At 45.2% G+C, this 21,849-nt stretch overlaps 1 protein-coding gene across 1 annotated transcript in view; it reads right to left on the reverse strand.

The window, feature by feature from the left end:
* RFT1 (RFT1 homolog) overlaps nt 1-20,048 on the reverse strand; it is a 36,592-nt gene extending 16,544 nt beyond the window's left edge. The window contains exons 1-7 of the mRNA XM_061195434.1: nt 19,938-20,048; nt 16,221-16,306; nt 14,074-14,190; nt 12,465-12,654; nt 11,787-11,888; nt 8,263-8,400; nt 1,276-1,354 (exon numbers count right to left, since the gene is read on the reverse strand). Of these exons, the coding sequence (XP_061051417.1) occupies nt 1,276-1,354; nt 8,263-8,400; nt 11,787-11,888; nt 12,465-12,654; nt 14,074-14,190; nt 16,221-16,306; nt 19,938-20,000 (775 nt within the window). The 5' untranslated portion in view covers nt 20,001-20,048. The remainder of the gene's footprint in view (nt 1-1,275; nt 1,355-8,262; nt 8,401-11,786; nt 11,889-12,464; nt 12,655-14,073; nt 14,191-16,220; nt 16,307-19,937) is intronic.
* Nucleotides 20,049-21,849: the final 1,801 nt, after the last annotated feature.

The following is a 21,849-nucleotide window of genomic DNA, read 5'->3' on the forward strand; positions in this document are numbered from 1 at the left end:
ATATACAATTTCACTATACAGTACCTTTCTTTATCAAAAAATACTTGCTGAATACCTATCATGTGCCAGGCCTGGCAGGGTGCCACGGAGACAGTGGTGAACAGCACACTCGCTGCTCTCAAGAAACTTAGCATTAAGGCACCTTCACTCAGCTCTCTGAAGGCTTCTGACCTTTACTTCCTCCAGAAGTCCTATGAACAGTTTCACTTCTGTAATGGCAGCGTTATGGGCTCAGGCTAGAAACATCCATTCGCAAAGTTCAGGGAGCCCTCAGGCGCCTCCTGGTCCTATCCTTTAACTCACATATGCGGGAAGTGAGGCTTAGGGGGAGTTACTTCCCTTTGGAAGCATAATGAATAAAATAAAGAAGGTGGAAAAGGAAAAACAACAAGATAATAATAATGATGTTTGTGTTAGAATGCTAGAATTATAGGAAACTTTTCTATTTTCCAAAATTCTTGTAATGGGGTTATATTATTTTCATAATTAAAAGATAATTTTTGAAAAGATTTAGAAACACGTTCAGTAATAGATATATAGATGTACAGACACACGAAATTTATAGAGAGAAACTACTACCTTCTGCAGCTTATAGCCACCTCCAATCTCATTCTTTGAACTAAAGCTGGGTATAAATAAACCAATACATATATATAGAAAAATTACATATACTTTCAGCTCCTGGCTTGCCCTCTGCTTCAGAGCTCTGTCACTGTTAAACTGGAAAGTCCTGAGAAGTTGGAAGGCCGACCAAACTATCCCACAGGTGAATTTTATTGTTAAAGAAAATAAAATGAGAAAAACCTGGTTCTTAAAAAGTGCAGAAAAAGAAGTGTATAAAAAGTTAGGAAAATGAGATTACAGATAGTTTTCTGTATTTTCCAAACTTTCTGTAATTGATATAATATTTTTATAATACATTTGTTTAAACGCTGTTAACATGGGTTCTGGAGTTAGACTTGGATTCAAATTAAATTGCTCCTCATTCCTGCAGAAGTTATGTAACCTCACGGACCCTCAGTTTCCTCATCCATAATAAATGGTGACAATATCTTTCTTACAAGGCTGTGGGGAGATTTAAATTAGACAACTGAAGTATCAAATTAAATAAATGTTAGTTTTCCTCTCCTTGCTTAAAAAACTCCTATTTCTGAGGGTCCTCTGCCCTGGGGGCTCTAGGCAGCAGGTGGTCTGCATCTAGGCAATCAGCAGTTCTATGGAATCCCCTGGCTGATACTTCGGCTTCCTGACTGCTCAGAGAGACCTTTTACTTACCTTCTGTCAAAATCTGTTTCAAGAAAGACTGTTTGAAGAAACTCCAAGTCAATTTAGCCTCTTCCCAATTTACAAAAGCCTAGAAGAAAAAACAAAACAAAACAAAAACTCCAGGTATTCCAAGTCTAAGAATACAATAATACTACATGAGAGGCAAACTCAGTTTGGTCTCTAAATCCCAATTTGGATAGTCCCCACTAATTTTTCATTTACTGCTAAGCACACAGAAGACATCCACGAATACTGGCAAAGAACTTACATTCCTAAATGTGAAGACAAAGTCTCTGGGTGGAAGAGCCTCCCTGTGGGGCCTGCCCAAGATTCATTCACTGAGACCCCTAAAGAATTGTGCTGTCCCCTTGCTGCTGCCCAGAGAGTAAGCTGACCACATGGAACACACACAGCTCACAGTCAGTTCTTTCCTTAAAAGACATCTGAAGCATGCCAAGCTGCAGGACAAAGTCTGCTCAATGTACATCTTAGTGCTCTATTTAGCCAGCCAGGGTCCCTTTACAGAAAGCATATGAGCTTGGCTTGTATATTTCAAAAGAAAGTAAGGCCTTCCAGGTCAGTTAAGCCACATAGAATTGGAACGACAGAGAAAAGGAAAACAAAAACAAAAAACAAACTTCTGATATGGCTCTTCTAAAACTCTCAGGGGGAGCACCAAACTGCCCATTTCCTAGGGACAAGGAGGGTAAGAAGGAAGAAAATGCTTAGGAAGGGCAGAGGTCAACCTGTAAGAGACAGGTAGCCTCAAAGCCAGAGAGCTGACCACAAAATGCAGGAGAGGGGCAAGCTAGCTGGACATGACTTCTTTTTTTCTACTTCCTCCCAGTTCCTTCTAGGGGCCCCTCCTCAAACATGAAGGCATCCTGGGATTCCAGAATATTCAGTTTAGGTGTTAGGTTCTTATTCTCAGGGTACCTGCATTTTGGAAAGTTCTTATTAACTCAGTTGATGACTTTTGAAAGGTGGGATTTCAGGGGGCTATTTAGGAGGAAAGGGGTGAATCACAAGGCCAAGCCCACCCCACCTCTCTAAAAGGTCAACTTTAGCTATGGAAGCTGGCCCAAAGGCAGGCGTAGAACCTGTCCCAGTCACATGGGCCCCTGCTCTTGGCCCAAAGCCCATCTGTGTAGAAATATAATGTATGCCATATATATGATTTTAAATTTTCTAGCAGCCTACGGTGAACAGTAAAAAGAAACAGGTGAAATTCATTTTAATATATTTGATTTGACCCCAAATATTATCATTGCAACACGAAAAGAAATACTAGAAGCATTTCATATTTTTTATATTAATTCTTTGAAATCCAGTGTGTATTGAGTGCACTTACAGCTCATCTCAATTCCAAATGCTCTGTAGCCACATTGCCCTGTCCACATTACCATTTAGGACAGGGCAAGTCTAGAGTACCCTTTGAAAGCAAGGGTCATTTCCAGTCCTCAAATCTCCTCACCCTTTGGTTTCAGAACCTTTCTTCCGGATTTGGAGGACAGTTCTGAATCCTGCCAAACCACACTGACTTCAGTGCATCATTGGACCTGGAGCTGAATGCCAGGGGTAGCTCTAGTCCAGGAGGAAATTTTCCTCAGTGAGAAGGAAATTGGGCATTTCCTTTCCCCAGAACAAAGAGCGCCAGACCTCCCTATACCACTAGGGGGCACTGTGGACCATGTCATCCTCGTACACTGATCCTGCCCATAGTTGGCTTCAGGGGAGCCTGGGTACAGCACCTTCTCTCTCTCACAGTCTGCCCCCTCCATGCCAGGTGGTCCTCTGGAGGGGGCGAGGGGTGTGATCTGCAAAGCAGTAACTGTGCTCTTTCCAAAGGAAATGAACAGTTACAGCGGGCCCACAAGGCTTTTGTGAAGCCTACTTGCTGTTAGGCTATGAATTGATTTGGGAAGGTGGCTGAGCTCTTTAAAAAAAAGTAAATAAAAAGTTCTTTAGGAGAGTGAAATCATGACAGTGCATCTGATCTTCAAGCTTATACTTGAGCATTCCTTTCTCCTAATGCCTTCAATTTAAATGGACCCATGGTTTGGAAGGAATGGCCACACTGCTTACTAACTCCAAAATGCTCATTAAGGACACAGAGGCAGGAAGTCTGATCAGAGATTGGGTTTCTTCTCAGAGGCACCTGCTAAGTGGTAGAAAAAGAAGCACTCTTCGGGCTTTTATCATTCTGTTCTGAATGGATTTGTCACTTGGGAAGGTCAAAAGAGGCCTCTTCCCCAAGAGCTAGGTTGGTATTGCTAAGCTGCTGAGCTGGTCTACAGGCTGTGAATTTCTCCAGAATCCCGTGACCAACAAGCCATTCCACTGCCTCCCGGTACTGATGGAGAAACTGAGGTACGGATGGAGAAAGGTGATGGGCAGTACCTCCAGAGAAAGTCTGGAATCAGAACTCAGGGGCTCATTGTGCTTTAACCTGAGTTACTCTTCCACTTCCCAAACTCTTCTGACTCAGAATGGTCCAACCAGCTGCATCTTTACCACACTGACAAGAGTCACCAGGGCCACGGTCCTGTCCCCTGCCCTCCATCACCTCCACACCCCACACAGCACTCTTTCCTCTCCCTGTCGCTCCAGGGCTATCGACTGCCCTGGCTTCGTCCATGCTCCCGCTTCCACCCACCCTCCACTGTCCTCATCACTTGAAAAGTGATGGATGATTGCCACTGCCTCCTCCTGATCCTCTTCCAACCTTTTCTCTCCTCATGGTAGGGCTCAGGCTTTGGAGTCAAGCTCAGAGACTGGGGCTCAAACTACAGCTCCTGACTTTTTGTTGTTGTTGTTTATTTTGGCTGCGCTGGGTCTTAGTTGCAGCACAAGGGATCTTCGTTGTGGCATGACGGCTTCTTCTGAGTTGCGGCATGCATGTGAGATCTAGTTCCCCAACCAGGGGTTGAACCCAGGTCCCCTGCATTGGGAGCATGGAGTCTCACCCACTGGACCCAGGGGTGAGACTGGGGAAGTCCCATTTCTTACCCTTTTTTTCTTTTTTTTTTTGGCTGGGCCACGGCGGCATGTGGGATCTTAGTTCCCCAACCAGGGATCAAACCCATGCCCCCTGCAGTGGAAGCGCAGAGTCCTAACCACTGGACCTTCAGGGAATTCCCTACAGCTCCTGACTTACGGACTATGAAGGCCATGGGCAAAATACTTAACTTTGCTAAGCCTCAGTTTTCTCACCTACAAAGTGGGATAAGAAGTCCTATCTCCTGGAGCTGGTATGAGCATTGAATGAGAGAAAACTAGAAATGATAAATCTGTAACAGATGGTAAGTTTCTCAACACAAGCAATTAGACCATGGTACTGTTCAAAAACCTTTCATTAGGCTCCACTGCCCTTGAACTGCACTCGGCAGCACTGAGGGCATTATTACCCGGCTCTAGACCAGCACGCCATCACCTCCTTCCCCCTTTTGCTTCCTCACCTCTCCCCTCCCCAGCTGTCCAACAAACCTAAGGACCCAGTCATCTCTGCAATCCCAATTCCAACACGGTGATGGGCACATAACAGGCCCTGAGCAAATGTTCTTCCTTCCTACAGCCACGAATGCTCATTTCTACCACACGTGCACATTCACCTCTGCCCGCCCAGGCGTCAAGGCCCCGCTCAAAAGCAGCTTCCTCCATGAAGCCTTCCCTGACGCTTGCAGATGGAATTCATCAGTTCTTTCTCTGTGCTTCTATCTTGTTAACACTAGACACACAGTGTAGTTAGCAGAGTACACATGTTATCTCCCCACCACAGTGCAAGTTCTGAGCACAGGGACCCCACTCAGGGCACCTGGTACAGTGCTTAAGACAGGATACTGCTTAGTACATGCTTGCTGTGTTAAATTCCTCAGCTTTACTTGACTTTTAGCCGATCTCTCATATTAAGTCACTCAGAAGTGTCAAAGAATAGAAAAGATGTAAAAGGCAGCCGTTACTTGAGATGTCATTATTTTAAGGCTAAATAAATAACATTAAAGAAGATGGAATTCTGGACTTCCCTGGTGGCGCAGTGGTTTAGAATCCGCCTGCCAATGCAGGGGACATGGTTTTGAGCCCTTGTCCGGGAAGATCCCACATGCCACGGAGCAACTAAGCCCACGCGCCACAACTACTGAGCCTGTGCTCTAGAGCCTGTGAGCCACAACTACTGAAGCAAGCGCGCCTAGAGCCCATGCTCCGCAACAAGAGAAGCCACCGCAGTGAGAAGCCCACGCACCACAACGAAGAGTAGCCCCTGCTCACCGCAACTAGAGAAAGCCCACACACAACAACGAAGACCCGATGCAGCCAAAAATTAATTAATTAATTAAAAAAAAAAAAAAAGAAGATGGAATTCTATAAGAGGAGGCAAGATATCTCCCAATTTGGTCAAGTTGATTGTGAATGCAATTTTTTGACCAGTTTCGTAGGAGGGAGCCCCCAGGGCAGAAAGCTGCTCTGGAGAGTCGAGTTAGGCATGTCGCTGGTGTAGTCATCCACTGCATTCAGATTTGTCTCGTTTCTTTTCTCTTTAAAAAAGTAAACTTGAATAATGAATTGTTCTACCTGGAATCTCCCAATCTTTAAGTAAATAAATAATTACTTTTGGCAATAAGCCAATTTCTTTTGGAAGGCTTCATAGCATAGAGGTTAAACACACAGACTAAGGTTTTTCCACAGACAGAAGTTAGAGAGAAGTGGGTCCAAAGCCAGCTGTGTGATTTGGGGTTCGTCACTTAATGTCTCTGAACCTCCGTTTTCTTACCTGTAAAATGGGAGACAATAGTATTTACCTCATAGGGTTACCAAGAGGATTAAGGACAGAAGTCCAAGTACAGTACTTCGCCTAAGGCCGGGCGCAGAGTAAGTGTGTAGTCAATGGCAGTTATTATAAACGGCTCTTTGTCAAAGTTCAAATACTTTCACAGAATTCTGTAAGTCTTTAAGGGGTTGTATAGACCAACAATCTCACCTTAAAAGTGAGGACCCTGAGGTCTGGAGAGAGTCCTGCAGGCTTCAGATCTGTATCTACTGCCTCCCAAATGCACAGGAAGCTCCCTGAGGCTAAGCAGTCACCTTCCTACGTGTCTGTATCCCAGAGAACACCCAGCAGGGGCTGTGTTCTGTCAGCAGGAACGCTGCCACCATCGTGTGTGACAGGTACACCCAACCTTCTTAAGGTCAAGACTTCTGTCCTGACAACATGAGCATGGGTACTTTCGGGACAGACTGCCAGGTGAAACCGCTGAGCTCTCAGCAATGTCATCAGTGTCTGCCTGGCTAGGATGCTCGAGTGGAGCTACTCCTGTTCTCAGAGCAGCAGCGAGATGCTGGTGATGGTGTGGGCTGTCACGTATGGATGTGCACTCATGCCAGGCCACAGTGTTAAGCACCTTATATGCCCCATCTCATCTGGCTCTCACAACCACCTTAGGAGGGAGGTATTCTTATTATGCCCATTTGACAGATAAGGAAACTGAAGGTTGGAGTTCTGAGCCCGTCACAGGGTTAAGTACACACTTGTCAGACTCTTTTCCTTACCCTCTCTCTCTTTGCCTGTATTAACAGTAAAAACGCTCCTTTCCAAAATACTGCTGGGTGCAGGCGTTGGTCCAGTATGAAAAGCTGGCCAGGCTTGGTACAGGTGGGCCCTGGGGAGCGCTCAGGGAGGGGGACTTTTCCGCACTCTCAGACCCGCTCTGTGGGCAGGGAGCAGAAGCTCCAGGCAAGAGAAGTGATCTGGAGTCCTGATCTGTTAGGCCTGAAGATAAGGCACCATGGTATCCAAAAACTGTCATGTTGATTTAGGTTAAAGGTAAGATCTAGTTGATCAGAATGGAGAACTCTCATCTAACAAATAAGAACATACCTGGCTTTGCTACATAATTTCTCGTTTTTCTTGAAAAGTTGCGTAACAAGATTCCTTAAGTTCTGAGACTTAAGTCCCAAATACTTTATTACATTTTCAAGTAATCACAAAAGAGCTATAAGGAGAAGTCCAGCTGAAGCCTTACCTCAACTAAGTGCACCACATCCAGCAAGCAAATAAGTACGAGCAAAAGGGAAAGTGCATCAGCCCAGATGGAGCAGGTCACAGAGCATCTGTGCAGAGGCGATGTGGTAAGACATCACATGCACGGCTCCTGGGCTAGAGACACTAGCACTGACCCCACGAGAGTCAGGAGATAAAAGTCAAATGGACTGAAAGTTGAAGGGTTGAGTAGAAAGAGATTATGCCTTGCTCTCACACATCAGCCTCTGGAATCCTCAATGGTCTACGTGGGGAAGCGGATCACCTGAGAGAGCAGCCTGACACTAGGCAAAGGAATTCTGCAAGGGCCCTCCCTGCTTTGTCAGCACCCTGCAGTCTATCTGTGCTGGAGGTCAGTCCCGGGAAAAACCAAGAGATGCAGCAGAACAGAGAGAGTGAGCACAGTGGTGAGAGCCCTGTGCTCTGCTGGGATTCATGCCACTCCAGCTCCTGTCCTCACTCTGACCCTCACCTTGGGCAGGTAATTTAGTTGCTAAGCCTCAGTTCCTCAACGCTAAAATAGAAATAATAATGTCAGCCCCAAAGAGTTGTTATAAGCATTAAATAAGGTATGTAAATCATCCAGCACAGGGGCTGGCAGAGTGATTTTCAACTGGGGGCAATTCTGTCCCCTGGGGGACACTGCACAGTGTCTGGAGATATTTTTGGTTGTTTCAACTTGGGGGTGGTACCTCCTGGTATCTAGTGGGTAAAGATCAAGAACGCTGCTAAACATCCTACAATGCAAAGGACAGCTCCCACAACAAAAATTATCTGGCCCAAATTGTCAATAGTGACAAGATTTAGAAACCCTGGCTGAGCACATAACAAGCACTCCATAGACATGAGTTATCAAATTATCTTTATTATTATAACAATAAGCAATAAGGTTGTCATTTCCTTCCCTCAAGGATAACTAGCATCTGTGATTAAAATGATAACAGACAAAATACATTACTTACTCTACTTCTCGTAATATTGGGTAACATATCTGTCATTCTGGAGACAGGAAGAACTTGTTGCTTGGCTGATTCTGGGGAGCCCAATAACTTTGTGAAATAAATAACATAGCAGAGCACGAGAACTGCAGTATAGAAAAGCTGAAAAAAGAAAATAATGGGTTTAAATTACACTGTTTTAATGTAAGCATAATTAAGATACACCTATAGATTTGACCTCAAAGGCCAGTCAAGAAATAGAACTGTCTTAATTAACTGTACTTTCTATGCAGCAATGCCTCACCCTCTGGAAAACAGCACTACTCAGTATGACCCAGCTCCATTGCAGCATCTCTAGGGAAGGTGTCACAACACTTCACCTGACTGGGAGAACAGAAGTTCTTCCAGGCAGGCAGAACATAAGTTCCGTGACAGGCATCCACTAGGACAACCACCAGAGCAATGTCAGATACGTTCTCCAAAGATTCGTATTTGGACAAAGGGATGGCTCTCCCACCTAGACAGAACACCGTGAGAATCCATGTGTCCTGGCTGTGCTAGTATCCAGGGACTTGTCCATCATCTAGGGCTGGGGATTTTCCATGAACCCCAGAAACCTGTGACATTACGATTAAAAAGCAGAATTGAGCTGCTGGCTCTCCTCTCTGCCCAGTGCATGGGCAGGGCAAGAGCTACTACAGGATGGGGAGGGACGGGGTGCTAAGAGGCTCCACCCCTTCCTCTTCCCATCTAGGACAAAAAGATGTCTTCTGGCCATGAGCAGCAGCCTGGGGTTTTGTCTGCAGGTTGGGGAGGAGTATCCAAAGAGACCCTTTTCAGGAATTCCCTAGAAGTCCAGTGGTCAGGACTCTGCACTTCCAATGCCGGGCACCCAGGTTCGACCCCTGGTCAGGGAACTACAATAGGATACCACAAGCTGCGTGGCATCGCAGGGAAAAAAAAAAACTAAAGAGCCCCTTTTCATAAGCTCCCTTATCCCCTCTCCCCCTGAGAACAGTGCACACTAGCTTAAGAAGTACTGGGACCTCCAGGCCCCACTTTCAATCTGGAAACACCAAGCCTGCTCCTTTAGTAAACGCACTAAGGAGTCTGGGTTTAGCAGGTGTAGGCTCCTCTGCTCTCCACGCCCATCCATGCCTGAGGACAGACTCGCCATCCACTCTCCTTCTTTCATGCCTCAAACCCTCTAAGACACAAGCAGCGCTGTGGGGAGCCACACCACCTGATGCCAACATCCTCTGTAACAAGCACCCTTTTCTAGCCCCCTTCCCTGCCTCTCTCCATCTTCCTGCTGACCAGAGCCTCGGGAAGAGCAACAACCTCTTTACAGAGTATCCTAACTACATGATCCCTTCCCCTTTTTCTAATTGAGGAAATAGTCACATAAATTGACCATTTTAACCATTTTAAAGCACATAATGACAGTGGCTTTTAGTACATTCACAATGTTGTACAATAACCACCATTATCTAATTCCAGAACATTTTTCATTACTCCAAAAGGAAATTCTGGACCCATTAAGCAGTCACTCTCCATTCCCCCAGCCCCTGGCAACCACTAACTTGCTTTCTGTCTCTAGAGACTCGCCTACTCTGGACATTACATATTAATGGAAACATATAATAGGTGGCCTTTTGTGTCTGGCTTCTTTCACTTAGTATCATGTTTTCAAGGTTCATCCATGTTGTATCAGTACTTCATTTTTATGCTGAATAATATTCTATTGTATAGATATACCACATTTTGTTTATCCATTCATCAACTGAATGCCACCTTTTGGCTATTGTGAATAGTATTACTATGAACATCCATGTACAAAATTTTGTTCAACACCCATCTCCAGTTCTTTTGGGTATATGCCTAGGAGTGGAATTGCTGGATCATATGGCACTTCTACATTTAACTTTTGAGGAACTGCCAAATTGTTTTCCACAGCAGCTGCACCATATTACATTCCCACCAGCAATGTATGAGTGTTCCAATTTCTCCATATCTTCACCAACGTTTGTTATTTTCTATCTTTTTGATAATTGCCATCCTAACTGCTGTAAAGTGGTATCTCATTGCGGTTTTGATTTACATTTGCCTAATGACTAATGATGTTGAGCATCTTTTCATGTGCTTATTGGCTATTTATTTGTGTATCTTCTTTGGAAAAATATCTATTCAAGTCCTTGACCCACTTTTGGGATGGTGTGTCTTTTTGTTGTTGAGATGTAAGATTTCTTTATATATTCTAGAATGACTCTTTTATTTGAGCTATGATGCCATGGGGAGAGGGGCAGTTCAAGGAGGAACCTGAAGGCAGGTTGGAGAAAGGGGAATCCTAGCGCCATAGGTGGGGCTCGCCTGCTGATATGAGGTGCTGTTGGCTCTTAGACCTCTCCCACAGAGACTGACAGAGAATGTACCAGAGAAGAGCTCTCAGAAATCTTATGATAAGGATGTCAATAAACTCAGAATTGGCCTAGCTGACCTATGATCTATGACGTATCCTGGGTGGGAACTACGACAATGAGAAAGTCATAATGCAAGTAACTTTCCCAAGAAGAGTCAACCAATAACTGGGCATCTCTACTGCCCTCCTATCCTATTAGGGAGAGTCGATCACAAACAATGATGAATGTTGAGAACTGTAGTTCTAGATCTAATAAAACATGGCAAAAATAATCAGAGATAACTTCTCTAAAATATGCAATTGTAGCTAGCTGCTTTTAGGAAGCAATTCTCATTCTTAATCTATAATTTTAAATCTAGCTCTTCTGTGTTTCACAGAAATATTTGTAGCTTTTGCCTAGGACATGGGAAACATTTTCACATAAATCATTACTAAGAATTTTAACTTGTCTTCCAATACATTAAGAAAAATTACAAAGTAGTTTGTACTATGAGATGGTCTGATAACTATATGATCTTTTTTCATTTTTTAAATTAGCATTAGTACTGTAGTTACATTTTTAATAGAACTAGAAATATGAACTAGAACTAGAAAATGAGATGGAATTGAAGCCAAAATTGCTAAAACTGAAAACGTACCTCCTATGACTTGATTCACACCCTCTGAATTATGAGAGATTTCAATCTAAGTTTAAAACAGGCTTGGCAGAGTTTCCTGCTATTCTGAAAACAACTGATTGAAATCCAGGGAAAATAACACACATGCAATTTGATTCCCACTCCACCCCCTTACTGCTTTTTCTCTCCTCCATAGGATTGTCAGACAATCAAAGATCAGTTTGATACGGGCTGGGCTTGCCCACAGAATGTATAAAGGAGTTTTTATGTCTGACAACAAGGCCGGATGTGGCCCTCACCAGGTCCCCACAAACACCAGTGGTGTCAGTGTATGCAGCGGGATGGACATGGCAGCCAGAGGAGAAGCAGTGCCAAGACCATCTTTCTAGAGCTTCCAGCCTTCTCCACATACATGAATACTGCAAATGTAAATCACGGAGTAACAGAAACAAGAAGTAAAAAACAGATGGAGAAACAGAGATTATACAAAAGTTAAAAGTCATAACTCTTACCTGGGCCAAAGAGAAAATATACAGTCCCCAGTGAGGCAAACACAGCACGAGAAAAGCTGTCAGGACGCTCTTGAGGATTACTGACAGGCTCTCAGCAATCACCTGCAAACCCATGGTAAAGGGTACACTTTACAAACATTATTAAAAACTAAAGATGCAAAGGAATCCCAGAAAATCTGGGATAGTGGTTACCCTGGTGGTAGGGGTGGGGCATATGGTTGGACACAGTATTAATAATGTTCTACTTCTTGGGTTGGGTGGTAGGTTCATGGACCTTCAGTATATTATCATGCTTTAAGATTTACATATATGTTACACACTATATTATTTTGTATGTATCAAATAATATATTTTAAAAGATGAAAAGTTAATATTCGTATACAACTAAATAGAATCACTAGAAAAATCTGAAAAACGTCCTTTTAAATTCTTATTTACACTAATAACTTCCCTATTAACAAAACCTGTTCTTCATTAATAGTGTAGCAGAGGTAAACTTCAACCAAACTCATCTGACAAATCTCAAGTGAATTAATTGAACTGATCATGTTACCTTTTTCCAAATATTTTTTTAGATGCAAATCTGAAAAGACCATTCTCTCCTATGAAAGCATTTTTTAAAAACCACTCTTTCTCCTATTCTTCTCATTTCTCATTCACAGCAGAAGGCACACTGACCTTGAGCTTGACAAACATATGTGCTTGTGCCAAGACCCAGAAGGGCTCTCCCAGAAGTTCCACCACTGCCGAGAACCCAAACAACACCACTCCAGTTCCATAGTGGGGGATGACGTCAGGATCGGGCACTGCAAGCAACTGTAGCCAGGCCCAGCCCAGGAACACGGACCAAAACACACCCAAAGGGACTCTAGAAAAGGGAAAAAATGTCTCTTAATATGCTAAATATAAAAATAAAAATATATTAAAATAGTAACATTGAACAGAAAAGAAATATAGTCATAATAAAAATAGCTACCACTTATTCAGGCACTTACTACGTGCCAGGCATATGATTCACCCCCTTTATCTCACTGACTCCTCACAATGATACTCTGTCATTACCCCCATTTAAAAGATGAGGGGGCTTCCCTGGTGGCGCAGTGGTTGAGAATCTGCCTGCCAGTGCAGGGGACACGGGCTCGAGCCCTGGTCTGGGAAGATCCCACATGCCGCGGAGCAACTGGGCCCGGGAGCCACAACTACTGAGCCTGCGCGTCTGGAGCCTGTGCTCCGCAACGAGAGGCCATGATAGTGGGAGGCCCCCGCACCGTGATGAAGAGTGGCCCCCGCTTGCCACAACTAGAGAAAGCCCTCGCACAGAAACGAACACCCAACACAGCCAAAAATTAATTAATTAATTAATTAAAAGATGAGGAAACTAAGGCTGACAAGTATTGGGTAATTTGGCCAAGGTCATAGACAGCTATTCAGGGCAGAAGTAGGACCCAATCCTGATCTAACTCCAAAGCCTGCACTCCTATCCACTGTGTTACAATGACTCGTAAGTAAAACTCCCAGAAGTGCCTGCTGTTTGCACTAGAATAACTGAAGGACGGTATACAGCTGGTCCTTGTACCTCAAATAACTGGTAGTCCAGTGCACAGTATCCCTTCAGGTGTGACCAGACAGCACTTCAATATGACTGGGTGGCTAACAGTCATTCCTCTAATAAAATAAACACCTACCAGCCCTTATGACAGTCATCTCCATGAGGTAATACGGAGTTATGCAAGGGCAGGACTGGGAAACCATTTTAATCACTAGCCCTCCCAGCAGGGATCGAACTGCAGAAAAGCCATTACAATTTTTAGCTGATGTACTTGGTCCTCAAGAATATTCTAAAAGGCTCAGAACTGAAATCAACATAACAAAATGGAGGAGAGATACAAAGAAACCCTTAAAAGGCTTTCAAAAAATAATAAGTGGCTGTTAAAAGCGCAGAAAACACTCTAAGGAAAAAGGTTAGGAATAAGAAAGATGGTACAGGCCCAGTGGGAATCAAAATAGCAGAAACAGCCTCCAAAGAGGGTAGAAGTGGGGTTAGAAACGTGGCACAGAAACCCCTACCCGGAGCTTCCTCCTGGCTCCTGGCCATCCAGAGAGAAAACAGCCAGGGATGCTCCTTCACACAGATGTTCTCCCCTTCCTGTCCCACGCCAAGGGCCCAGAAGCCCACTGCAAAACCCAAGCTGGAAACTATTCAGCTTTAGGCGAGTGTTGTTGTTTAATTTCTCACACTTATCACACTTGCCTCCGTGAAACCGTCTCTGGCCAAAGCACAACTCACGTTAGCCACAGGAGGTTGAGGGTCTGGCTCCAGTCCCGCTGGGTGCTGCCACTCAGACATGCTCTGCGGAAGGCCTCTCTGGCCAGGAAGATGGTGGTAGAGTAAAGCAGTGTTAGCCTGTAAAGGAAAAGCAGAAATCAACATGATGTCTAGTTTTTTCATAGAGACAACTTCTGGGATTTTGCCAGCAATTGGGAGGAGGAAAAGTCTTGGTCATAAATCACTGGTGGTGATTGGCGGGGGGCAATGGTTTCTTACAGAAGCCCCCTCCCCAGCTAATCTGATCCATACAGTAGGAGAGTTAGGAACCAAACAAGGGACATATGAGCGTGTGCCTATAGAGAGTTATGCCTAGGACAGAAACTGCCACAGAAGCCCCCAAAGCCTGCAGCCTTTGTGTCTATACAGAGGTGTGGCTCTGACCATAAGGAGGAAAAAAGGACAAGATATGACCCCACACAGCAAGAGGGCCTCTTGGCCACCCTGAGACTGGTGACCTAATGACCCCTATGAAAGACGCTGAGGCTCTCTTGAGTGGAGAATCTCAACACAGGCAATGAGGCTGGCAACCACTACTGGGGCTGCTGCAACCCAGATGGGCAAGGCTTGCCCACGTTCCCCCTGGCGGGCTTACCTAGGTGGACCCTCCTGCACCTTAGCAAAGAGTAGCTACAGTTCCCCTTCCTCAACAGGCAGTTGATTGGATGAAGCCAGAAGGAGGATGGCCCAGGGCTAAGGTACCTGAGGTTGTCCAGGGACCATTCTGTGACCCAGTGCTTCTGTCCCAATGAGACTGAACTATACCTTAAGCAAGTGGACAGGTCAGACAAGGGCTGTCAATGCAGGGATCTGCAAATCTGGGGGAAGCCAGTGGGTAGAGGCCCAAACTGCTTTAAAGTCTGAGTACCTAAGAGGCCTTGGCCCTCTTCCTTCCTGCTTTTACAAGAGCATTTCTTATTTTTTTTTATAAATTTATTTATTTATTTATTTTTGGCTGCGTTGGGTCTTCATTGCTGCGTGCAGGCTTTCTCTAGTTGTGGCGAGCAGGGGCTACTCTTCGTTGTGGTGCGCAGGCTTCTCATTGCAGGGGCTTCTCTTGCTGTGGAGCAAGGCTCTAGGGCAGGCGGGCTTCAGTAATTGTGGCACGCAGGCTCAGTAGTTGTGGCGCATGGGCTTCGTTGCTCCGTGGCACGTGGGATCTTCCCGGACCAGGGATCGAACCTGTGTCCCCTGCATTGGCAGGCGAATTCTTAACCACTGCGCCACCAGGGAAGTCCCAAAAAGAGCATTTCTTAAAGTATGGTCCCTATTTCAAAATCACCTGATAAACTTGTCAAAGTGCAGATTCCCGGGCACCTCCTCAGTCCTACCAATTGCAAAGCTCTCCAGATGATTCCTTTGCCCATCAAAGTTTGAGACCCTTCTCTAAGCTCTGAGAACACAGCCAAGAGCATATGTTCGGTAAATATTAGATGTGAAATGCTGTCTGGAACATAATGTCTTGTTTACTAGGACATGAAGACACACCTGGGAAGCTGAGCTATACTGAGCACTCACATCACTTCATATACTTTTGTGTCATTTGTGAAGACAGAATATGTGTGGCTGTCCTTGAACAGACAGGAGGAGAGTAGAAGAAACAGAGTCTAAAAGACAAAGCAAGTTGGCTTTCTAAGAGCCTCCAAGGAACTAATGACAAGGACTCAGCTCTCATCCCACTGCCACTTTCCAATTATAAAATTCACCGAGGAGGGAAGGAAGGTGGCTGTTCCAGCCCTGCAATTACAAAGCACATCCTCACGATCTGCAGAGTTCCTGCTTCCTTTGCTGTCAGCAGGACGAGAACACAGGATTATACCTGAGTTGGAGTTTGCAGTGAATTACTCCCACTCCTCTCCTGGGTTCTAAGGCACAGCGGAAGAGCGGGCAGAGAAATGTGTATTTGGAGGCTGCTAATGGAAAACACACCATGGGTCCATTAAAAGTAACATCACCTAACGCTTCTCTTCAGCCCACTGCTGAAACACTCTGCTTCTGGTAAAGGTCCATGCTTCTAAAATCCAAGGGTGACACACAGGTACACAGTTTGAAGAAAACCCTACTAGGGATGTGAGTTGTGGACAATGCCAGGGTACACCCCTTCTTACCTGACATTCACTATGCCAACGATTTCCTTTGACAGGAAGCGAAGAATAAATGCATTTAAGACAAAGGTGATCAATCGAAACAACACCTACAGAAAAAGAAAAAAAATACATAAGAATAAATTATATTGGGAAGGTTTACTTTGCTGAAATGAACACAAGATGGCTGCTCTTCCTAATGTAACGACATACAGCAGCTTTGCCAGAGAGATTCTCTTTAAAATGCTCAACCTGTCTGCACTGCTTCTGAAATCTCATTCCTTGGGGTCTCTCAGCACTCTCGTGCAATGGTCAAAGAACCCAAGAAGGCATGTGGAAGTCTCCCTAATTTACTGATGAGAAGAGGGAGGCCCTGACAGATGCACTGAATTTCTTCAAGTTCAGTCAGGCACTCTAGGGAGCAGAAAGGGAATTCTAGTTAGTGCTTCACACTGGCCCTCCCTCCAGCCTGTTTAGAAAGAGCACACGCTTAGCAAGTGGGAGTCTGCAGAATATAGCAGATTTACCAGGAATCACGGAATCTAATTTCTCCTTCTTTGCCTAGTAATATCTAAGGATCCAACAATGACATTAAATCTCTTTGAACTTCGGTTTCTCAATTAGAAAACAGAAAAGGCTATGTTTATTTACTGAATATTTGCCACTTTCCAGAGAGGAACTGAAATACCTTTCAAAAAACAGCAATAAGATAATATACAATAGAGGGGAAAGGAAAACAGAGTCCAGCTATTGCCATTTGAAAAGGATATATCCTGAGACTTTCAAGCCTGTGAATTCAAGAAAACCACCTGAACAAAGAATTCTTCCCATGAGACAGAGAAAAACAGGTTGCAATTAAGTGAGGTTGCCAAATGGGGATGATGGCTGGGGTGCAAGCCTCACTAAGTGACACCCCCTCTGCATCCTGGCAGCAACACAGATGTAACTCAAGGGCACTCCAGAGCAAATGACAGATCACTTCTGTGTCAAGCACTCTCAGAGTTACACATGAACAGTTGCAATCTGGAAAATCCAATCAAACTATGCCAATGGACCACAGTGGTCTGAAAATCTCCGGGGGAAGGTATGACCAAAAAGGGAGATTGCAGTCTAACACTGTCCCTGAAGTGTCACAGAGCAGCAAGGTCTCCAAAGCCAAGGTATCACAGTGTTAACCTTTATGGAGTCAAAGGTGACCTTTTGAAAGTCTGATGAAAGCTTGGTAGCTTCTCCTTAGAAACATGCGGGTACATACATAGACACCAAATTCTGTATTCAATTTTAGAGATTTGAAACCAATTCATGCAGCTCTTAATGGAAAAAGTACTCAGCTGAGAGTCTCAACTCACCATTTAGCTAAACCCATCATCTTCTAATTTCTGTAAGCCTCAATTTTCATCCCTGTCAAGTGAGGCTACCTATCACAGAGAGTTGATGACAAGGATCAAAAGACATCGTGGAAGTGAAAGCATTTTTGAAAAATGCATACAAATGAAAGGCATTAATACACTATGGCTGGCTCAGAGTTACAGAGAGTAAGCTCTTAAATTCTTTCAGAACACAATGTAATTGCAAAGCTACCTCAAGTGTCTGCATTGTAATTTGAGAAAGCACACAAGACTGAATTAAAACACTCCAAGAAACCTAAAGATTGTAGCTATTTAAAAAAAAAACCACATGCACACATTTATGTTAACTTCAAAGTTATCACTAAGAAACTTAATGTCTTAGGCTATATCCATATCTCCTAATTGGTTTGAATAAAGGTTTGAGCTAATGAAGCTATGAGGTTGCTCACACTCCCCAGTATTTGCTCCGTATAGTGGCCCTTATTAGCAACATTTGTAAAGGCCTTAACAGTTTAAAAAAAAAAAAAAGCCCTTTCACATCTGTTAATTACCTGACCCCTAAAAGCAACTGGGTGAATGCACGGGAAGCAAGAAAACTCGGAGCAAAGGGATTTGCCCACATGGCAAGCAAATGACCCAGCTTGACCTTATGGGTAAGGCCACCCGACTCCTAGCCTAGTGTGTTTTCTGCTATGACTTGTTTTCTTTTAATGAAGCTAATCTCAGTAGTAAGGTATCATCAAAGGTTGAACAATCAACACTGTGGCTAAAGCACTGAATTCAAAGTTATTAATGTTGTGAAATACAAAAAAAAACACAACTAGGTAACTTAGGGTTCACCTAATTTAGGGTTAGATGACTAGCTAATGTTTATTAAGTGCATATCTTGTGCAAGGAATTCTTCTACATGCCTTACATAGATTGGCTCATTTCACCCCTACAGTGACCATTTTAAAAATTCATATTACCATAATAAAACTAGCTAACATTTACTAAGTACTTATAATATGCCAGGCACTTAGGCATTTCATCTAATCTCCCTAATGACATTATGAGGTTGCATTATTGTTCTCATTTAAGATGAGGAAACTGATGATTGTAGAAGTCAAGAGATTTTCTCCAAGTGCAGGCATCTAGCAAGTGGCAAGGCCCAAACTTGAGCCCTAGTCTGCCTGGTGCTTTCTCCTAACCTCTATGTGAAATGCTGCCTCTCTAAAACAAGGGGAAAGGTAGACTCAGGACTTTTGTGAGGAAGGATTGAACAGGTCGAGAGTGGGACATAGAGAAACTGAGCCACATGACTTAGAATGACCAGGTTCTAGGGTTAAAAGAATCTTTACAATACCATTTGGATCAACTGGCATGCACCATATCTGACGTGAAAATTAGGGCCAAGAAGGGAAAGTGACTTGTCCAAGGTCACACTGCCTTAAGGAAGAGTGCATACTAAGAGCCAGAGCATACTACTGTTAAGTGCAATTATCTGAATAACCCCAACCTAGCCTCACAGCAACCTTATGAGCTAGGTACTATTATTACCCCCATTTTCTGAGGAGGAGCTGAGGCTTAGCAGGTGAAGTCACTTGTCCTGGGTCATGCAACAAGGACATGGTAGAACCAAGATTCCAGTCCAGGCCTGTCTGAGCCCAGGTCCCTGTTCTTCGCCAAGCCATATTGTCTCTCTGAACTCAGTGGGAGTCAGAGTTTGAAAAAAGTGTTTGAGGGGGCTTCCCTGGTGGCGTAGCGGTTGAGAGTCTGCCTGCCAATGCAGGGGACATGGGCTCGAGCCCTGGTCTGGGAAGATCCCACATGCCGCGGAGCAACTGGGCCCGTGAGCCACAATTACTGAGCCTGCGCGTCTGGAGCCTGTGCTCCGAAACAAGAGAGGCCGCGATAGTGAGAGGCCCGCGCACCGCGATGAAGAGTGGCCCCCGCTTGCCACAACTAGAGAAAACCCTCGCACAGAAACGAAGACCTAACACAGCCATAAATAAAAATAAATAAATAAATTTAAAAAAAAAAGTGTTTGAGGGTAAGGAGTGGGACATGGAAAAAATAAACCCTTGCCTTAAAAAAATGAGATTCTAAAGCACCAGAGGCACCCCTGCCACCTGATCTAACCCTCCTCTACTGCCATATGGGGTAGATAATGCTCAAAAGGAAAGGGGTTTGTTTGCAGTCTCCCAGCCAGGATTCTGAACGCAGGCTCCCAGCTCCGGGTCCAGGTGTCCCCTCTCGGCCGCCGCCGCCACCGCCTCTCGCGGAACCCCTCCGTAGTAGCGGGGTTCACGCCAGGGCTGGGTCTGCCCCGGGATGGGCTCTCAAGGGCCCCATGGCCACCTCCCCGTGAATCCCGGCTGCGGAACGGGCTGGGGCCGGCCCGGCAGAGTACCTGCAGGAGGAGACCAGAGGAGGCCAGCCGGGCCGCCTGGCCCAGCACCTCCCGGGGGCGCATAGCCTCAGCGCCCGGGGACCGTCACCAGTAAACGCCTCACACGGCCAGCTTTGTCGCAAGAAGATAGCGTCACGGAGCGGCTCGTTCGCTGATTGGCGATTTTGTACGGCGGAGGCGGGGCACGGGAAGATCTGGCCCTTTAAGTGGACCGGGTTCGGATGAGTCAGCGTGGTTGCGCCGCATCGCCTCTGCCGTTTGAGAGAACGTGTGGTTTCTGTGCGTATGCCTCCCTGTTCCAAATAAGTTAAATACTGTGACCATACTAAGAGGCGCTGTTAAAGTAGACAAAGCCCCTTCTCTGAGGCTCCCAGCCCACCAACCAAGAAACACTAACTTCCCTGGCCTCATCTGTCAAAACGAACAAACTATTCACTGGCCTCCGTAATAAGATTTTTGCCATCGCTTACAAAATCACGGACACGGTCCCCTGAATTAGAGTAGACAGGATTGTCCCAATTTTACAACGAAAGAACTGAGGACCAGAAGTTGAATACAGCATCTTCATATGTGTGGTTTTATGTAATCCTTTCTCAAGCGTTGAAAATTGGGACCTGTTGTCAGAGATGAGTAAGGTGAGACGAGACGTGAAGTGACTTGTTCATATATACATAACTTGTGCCTGGGTGGAGTGGACCCCAGGCTCCTGATCCTAAACTTGCCTCTCTTGTCTGCATGCCACCAATTGTGAGGACAGAGCAGAAGAATGGTAGGAAAGTGCTTCATAAAATGTAAAGTGCCCGACACAATCGGCTGTTGTTCTGTCCATGCTCCTATCATCTACTATGCGGGCCATAGGAAGCTCCATCTATCTCTTTTAGGCACTCGGTGATTTGACCCCAACCTACCTTTCAACCACCTTTCACACTCTCACTGCCCTTTCACAACACATTCTAGGCTCTCGCCATTTGGATCCCTTACATTTCCTCAAACAGGCCCAAATTGGCCTTTGCTCTGCTGCCAACTCTGCCCAAAGTGCCTTCCTTTCCAAACGGCACGGCCTACCCTCCCAGGCCCCAGTGTTCTGACTTGTGAGTATAACAGCACCTGCTAAAGACTGAATGTTTGTGTCCTCCCCAAATTCATATGTTGAAGCCCTAATTTCCAATGTGGTGGTAATTGGAGGTGGGACCTTTGGGAGGTAATTAGGTCACGAGAGTGGAGCCCTCAAGAATGGGGTTAGTGACCTTACAAGAAGAGACCAGAGAGATGAACTCTCTCCCTGCCATGTGAGGATACAGCAAGAAGGTAGCTGGCTGCACCCCAGGAAGAGGGCTCTCACTAAGAACTGAATCGGCCACTTTATCTTGGACTTCCCAGCCTTCAGGACTGCAAGAAATAAATTCCTGTTGTTTAAGCCACCCAGCCTATGGTATTCTATTACAGCAGCCTAAGCGGATAAAGGCAGCACCTGTAGGGCTTCCCTGGTGGTGCAGTGGTTAGGAATCCACCTGCCAATGCAGGGTACACGGGTTCGATCCCTGGCCTGGGAGGATCTCACATGCCGTGGAGCAACTAAGCCACAACTACTGAGCCTGCTCTCTAGAGCCCACGAGCCACAACTACTGAGCCCGCCTGCCACAACTACTGAAGCCCGCGCGCCTGGAACCTGTGCTCTGCAACAAGAGAAGCCACGACAGTGAGAGGCCCGCGCACCGCAACGAAGAGTAGCCCCCGCTCGCCGCAACTAGAGAAAGCCTGCGCACAGCAACGAAGACCCAACACAGCCAAAAATAAAAACAAATAAATAAATTTATTAAAAAAAAAAAAAAGACAGCACCTGTAAAGCACTTTGTAACCCTTTATAGCTCTTAGCACAGTCTGCTTTGCAGTGAAGAGACTAGGCTATGTC

This window comes from Eubalaena glacialis, chromosome 7 (assembly GCF_028564815.1).
Source record: "Eubalaena glacialis isolate mEubGla1 chromosome 7, mEubGla1.1.hap2.+ XY, whole genome shotgun sequence".
NCBI lineage: Eukaryota > Metazoa > Chordata > Mammalia > Artiodactyla > Balaenidae > Eubalaena > Eubalaena glacialis.